The sequence below is a fragment of the Lethenteron reissneri genome, chromosome 50 (assembly GCF_015708825.2).
Source record: "Lethenteron reissneri isolate LAM-NWPU_2019-01 chromosome 50, ASM1570882v1, whole genome shotgun sequence".
NCBI classification, from domain to species: Eukaryota; Metazoa; Chordata; class Hyperoartia; order Petromyzontiformes; family Petromyzontidae; genus Lethenteron; species Lethenteron reissneri.
In genome coordinates, this window is record NC_083828.1 from 8,594,859 (window position 1) to 8,600,858 (window position 6,000).

Consider the following 6,000-nt stretch of genomic DNA (forward strand, 5'->3'; position numbering starts at 1 on the left):
AACCCAGAGATGCACCAAAACTCAGCTCGAACTGAGATCCGAATGATAATAATAATCTCCATATATGTATGAAAGGCAAAGTTGTGAATATGTGTGTCTGTTCAAAATGTTTAGCGTACTTTCCCGACATGCAACAAACTGGAAATTTGCCATGTGGGTACTTTCCAGACTGTACACCATGCAAAAGTTATAAAAATCCACTTTATTTAGTTTTTTTTGGGGGGGGGGGGGAGCTCAATAATTCATATATTTTTTGCACGGCAAGTGAGCTGTGATGTCACATCTGTCACGTGACCCGCGCATGTGGCAGCGTAACGCATCGTAGTGTAGTGGTTAGCGCGCTGCGCTACGAACCCGGCGACCCGAGTTCGATTCCCGCTCACGGCCACCACCGGTGACGATTATTTGAACCGCTCCTGGGCCTCCCCTAGGTCGACTCAGCCTCAAACGAGTAACTGGTGTGGCGTGTGAACATCGCCACTGGGGAGACAAAGGCGGCCGGGCGTGGTGGATCCAAGTCCCGGGCGAAGCCGGGTAGTACAGCTCGTGATAATATAAAAATAAAAAAATGTCATAGCACTACTGTATTAGAATAAAAGTTAATTATGTGTGGGGCTATTAACAGGTCAAACGAGTGCCATACAATCAAATTGTGTAGCCGCGTCGAGCGGCCAAATCAAATGTCTGCTTAGGGTCCTCAATGGGGTGGGGATCTCCACTGACCCTGGGTGACCCTGGGTGACCCTGGGTGACCCTGGGTGACCCTGGGTGACCCTGGCTGTCGATCGAGAGCGGTGGGGAGGGATGCATGAGTCCATACAGTATGAAGATGAAGGCGCGGCCCTGCAACTTCTCGCTCACGCCACTGCCAGCGGAAGGTCCCTCCGCTCGAGGGAGTTTATAGCGAGGTGTATTCGGCCTACTCTTCCACGCTGGCCAAACATTTTAAAAGGAGGTGGAAGCACCCAGACTTTACACCACCACGAAAGCTTCAAATCTAGAACCACACGAACTGCCCATCAGCTAATTGTGCTTGAACCCATTTATCACTGCTCGGTGCGCTGCTCACCATAACACAATGGGCAGGGCACATTTTTCATAAATGTCCCTGATATATATAGACAATTTAGTTTCGTAACTTGTTTTTATTACTCGTATTATTATTATATCACGATTATAAGCGCGCACAATACGAGGTTAATTCTGTCTTTCCGCAGGGCGTGTTCAGCCTTTTAGTGCGAAATCCCAAGGCGCGCGCAGAGAGACAGAGACACTCCGAGGGGTCGCGGAACCACAACCCGGAGCACGCTCGCGCCGAGAGGGAGAAACACTCCGAGTGTTTGCTGAACTACAACACGGGACACGCTCGCGCCGAGAGGGAGAAACACTCCGAGTGTTTGCTGAACCACAACCCGGAGCACGCTCGCGCCGAGAGGGAGAAACACTCCGAGTGTTTGCTGAACCACAACATGGGGCACGCTCGCGCCGAGAGGGAGAAACACTCCGAGTGTTTGCTGAACCACAACCCGGAGCACGCTCACACTCGGCCAACACCCCATAGAGCCGGACAGATCCTCCAGTGGCAAAGACAAAGGTCCCCCATAGAGCCAGACAGACTATTGGGGCAAGTGCCGTTAGTCACTACGTATGAAGGCCAACATAGCACACGAGGGGGGCGAGCGGGAGAAGTAAATAATACCACTCCCGACCACCTTTATCTCCCCCCCATCCCCGGTGCTGATGTTTTACGCACCGCACCAGATGGACACTTAAGGCTGAGTCGACCTAGGGGAGACCAAACACCGCTTCATATCTCCGTCACTGGTGTGGTAGTGACTGATTAAAATTTTGTTTGCCGAATTCGTAGCGCAGTGCGCTTCACCACTACACTACCGCTCCCCACTCGTGTGTACACACACACACACGTGCACACACGCGCGTGCGCACACGTGTGTGTGTGTGTGTACGTACACAATGTGGGGAGCGGTGGTGGAGCGGTTAGCGCGCTACGCCACGAACCCGGCCACCCGAGTTCGAATCCCGCTCCCGGCCACCAACGCCAGTGACGATTATTTGAATCGGTTCCTGGGTCTCCCCTAGGTGGACTCAGCCTCAAATGGGTACCTGGCGCGGTGCGTAAACATCGTCACTGCGGAGACAAAGTTCGGCCGGGCGTGATGCTCGACCACCCACCCTCTCGCGTACCGTTCAGGCCTTCATAGGTATTGGCGAACAGCACTTGCCCCAACGTTCTGTAACAGGCTATACGGGGGACCTTTGTCTGTGTCTTGTGCGCAACAGAGCTGAGACCGGGTTGTCCTTATTTCCTCTGTGCATTGTTTGAGCGCGGGCCCCATTGTTCTACAAATAGGCACGCGCGTGAACACTGCACGCGCGTGCGCGCGACCCCGCCCCCGAGCGGCACTGCCTATTGTTCCCGCTGCGCCATTGTTCACGCCTCTCGCCATTGTTCTCACCGCGCGGTGAACTCACCGTCACCTATGTCCTGTTTATGTACTTGACAAAGGGGCAGCACAATGCTTGGCCCTTGACGAGGTTTTCCAGCGATGTTGTTTACTGACGACGGCTTTGTTGATGATGATGTTAATGGAGTGTGTGCGTGCGTGTGCGCGTGTGTGTGTTAGGGAGGAGCGGTTAGCGCGCTCCGCTATGAACCCCGCGACCCGGGTTCGATTCCCGCTCACGGCCAACACCAGTGACGATTATCTGAACCGGTCCTGGGCCTCCACCTAGGTCGACTCAACCTCAAATGAGTACCTGGTGCGGTGCGTAAACATCGCCACTAGGGAGACAAAGGCGGTCGGGCGTGGTGCTGGCCACACACCCCCTCGTGTACCGTTAGCGGCCTTCATAGGTGCTCGCTAACAGCACTTGCCCCTACAGTCTGTTAAGGCTATATGGGGGATCTTGTGTGTGCGTGTGGATGTTGACGCACGCTATCGTCACGAAGAAAAAAAAAACAATTTAACACGTTAGTCAAAATAATAAACACCGTGGCCTCTATAAAGTAAATATATGTCATAGACGACGTTTCGGGTAATGGCCCTTCTTCATAGCACATAGAGAGGGCCAGAGAGAGAGAGAGTTAGTAAGAGTTAAGGACTGCCTTAAACAAAGCACGGGGCCTGATGAGAATCACATAAAAAAGAAAAACGTTCCGATCAGTTTTTTTAAATAGGCGTATAAAGTCACACTAATTGTAGCGAGTGGGTAACAGGCAAACCCTTCAATAATGAAAAAAAGGTATTGCTGCCGAATTAACAAATTCATGTTTAAAAGTGAAATTGGGTGTTGCTTGTCCATTGCATTGTGGGTCATGAACAGCTCTCAGCTTAATGATGATGGCGAGGGTTTGATGATCGATCGTGTTTGATTGATGATGATTGGATGATGGATGACCGATGACGACAACGCATCGATACATTTCATGGAGCGATTCGCTTCCACAAGGATCGCTGGCAGCGTCAACACACCACAGGTACTTTACATCCATCGCATACGAATCGACAGTGACGATGGTCTGCACAGCGCACGGGGGCATCTGCAACCGAGATGACAAGAGGATGTATTTAAAAAATATATATAATCGTTAAACAAACTAAAAAAAACCCCGCTCAGTATTTCAAGAGCCACATTGCACGTGGCGAATAAGAGACGGTGGGTGCTTGATACATCACGCCGCGTGGACAGTCTTTAAAGGGCCACGCGCGGCTACGGATTCGCAGTTTACTGACTCCCCCCCCCCCATCCGCTTGGCATTGACGTTACCAAACTTTCTTCTTTCGCGGCTGATGGAGACGACGCAGCGTTTGACTGATGGCGGGTGGCTGACGACGACAACGCAGTGGCATCTACAGGAGATGAAACAACTTGATCATTGGTTTTTTACCCTTTTACCTGGCAACAAAACTGACACCTTTTTTACAAGGAGTCATGTTTGCATAGACCACAATACCTGCAGCCATAATGCAAACAAAAAACACAACTCTGATAATATATGCACTGTCCTTGAAGTTGATTGGTCCACACCCGAGACAGCTTTCCTTAGAGCCGAGTCTCACATGGTGTTGGACCAGATGACGCCAAAAGGCGCACAACTCAAAGACAATGCACCATCAGAGTATGAGAGCTCGGGTAAGCATTTACACCATTGGAACCTCATCTGCCAGTAAAAAATATAATTGTTTTATTTACCCTTTTATCTGGCAACAAAACTGACACCTTTTTTTACAAGGAGTCATGTTTGCATAGACCACAATAACTCTGATAATGTATGCACAGGACAGTGCATACATTATCAGAGTTATTGTGGTCTATGCAAACATGACTCCTTGGTCCACACCCGAGACAGCATTATGACTGCAGGTATTGTGGTCTATGCAAACATGACTCCTTGTTAAAAAAAGGTGTCAGTTTTGTTGCCAGATAAAAGGGTAAAAACCCAATTATCATATTTTTTACTGGCAAATGAGGTTCCATTGGATTAAACAGCTTGTAAAGCCATTCCCCCGTGTTTAGTGTCCACGCCGTACAACGTGTTTGGAATCGACAGCAATAGAACGAAATGATCGACGTACGAACACACCTCTAGAACCTAACTCGTTCGTAAACAGAGGAATCCCTGGAATAGGAAAAAGTGTGCAAAACACGAAGCGACCGTTGAATCAAGGGGTCAGCATTACATTTGCCTACAGCGCAATTCGGCTCGGGCAGTTCATCGCCATGATCGTGACGGCTTAAATCACACGACTCGGCTCCAGCGACACGAAACGTTCCAACAGCTGCGGCGGTGACGAAATGTTGCATTCGTACTCCTGGTGCACATATCGCTTCGCCAATGATTGATTTTTATTTTTAAATCCTTTATATTAAGTTCACTTGCCTGCTTGCTTGCGCGCTTACGACCGTGCAAATCTTTCGGTCGTGTTTTAACCCACTTCCCGTGATCCAATCGAGCTGACATTTTGCACACAGACTTGCTGTGCGTGACAATTTATTTTCGTGAAAATTTTTTCCAAAATTTTCCACTTTTTAGGAACCATTTTTTTCATATTTAATTTTAAATACCAATGTGATAAAAATGAAACTCTTACTCAAGAAAAACAGAAATGAATAATAAAATAAAACCGATGCCACGCATATAAAGGATTTATAGTGAAAAACTTTGTTTTTACGGGTTAATTTTTTAAACCTTGGTAAGAGAATCCAACTCAGGTCGCCGCTGGGCATTCATCGCCCGCAGTGCGCCAACCACTGCGTCACTACTCCCCTCCCCCCGCTCTTCCAATCCACAAAGATAAAAAAAAAACACAAAGATCCCCCGTATAACCTTAACAGACTGTAGGGGCAAGTGCTGTTAGCGAGCACCTGTGAAGGCCGGAACGGTACACGAGGGGGTAGGTGGCCAGCACCACGCCCGACCGCCTTTGTCTCCCCAGTGGCGATGTTTACACACCACGTACTCACTTGAGGTTGAGTCGACCTAGGGGAGGCCCAGGAACCGATTCAAATAATCGTCACTGGTGTTGGCCGTGAGCGGGAATCGAACCCGGTTCGCCAGGTTCATAGCGCAGCGCGCTAACCACTACTCCACCGCTCCCCGCTCCAACCCACAGCACTCTAAACACAAGCACTGTATGATGATGGTCGTGATGATTACGCATTGACACGCGTTCGGTAAATGTTTGCTACGCTGGCAAGAGCACAAATGTGTATCACGCAGATATGTACCACACACGGCAGGGGAACGCGCTCGAGTTTTCAAGGAATCCATGAATGAGGTTTGTTGGGGTTAGATCGCGTGAATAGATAAATGTGTCGTTAAAACCCGCCACCACCCGACACAGCCAACTAGTAAGGGTCGTCACGTTAACAGAACGTGGCCGATTCGTCACAAGCACAGCACTAGTGTATAGTGTAGTGTATAGTGTAGTGTAATATACTAGTACAGCACTAGTGTATAGTGTAGTGTATAGTGTA

The 6,000-nt window shown here is 49.3% G+C and overlaps 1 protein-coding gene across 1 annotated transcript in view; it reads right to left on the reverse strand.

Annotated features, from left to right (window-relative positions):
• The window catches only part of LOC133355122 (A-kinase anchor protein 13-like), a 141,463-nt gene extending 137,591 nt beyond the window's left edge, over window positions 1-3,872 (reverse strand). Inside the window, exon 1 of the mRNA XM_061572433.1 lies at window positions 3,790-3,872. Coding sequence (XP_061428417.1) covers window positions 3,790-3,872 — 83 coding nt within the window. The remainder of the gene's footprint in view (window positions 1-3,789) is intronic.
• Window positions 3,873-6,000: the final 2,128 nt, after the last annotated feature.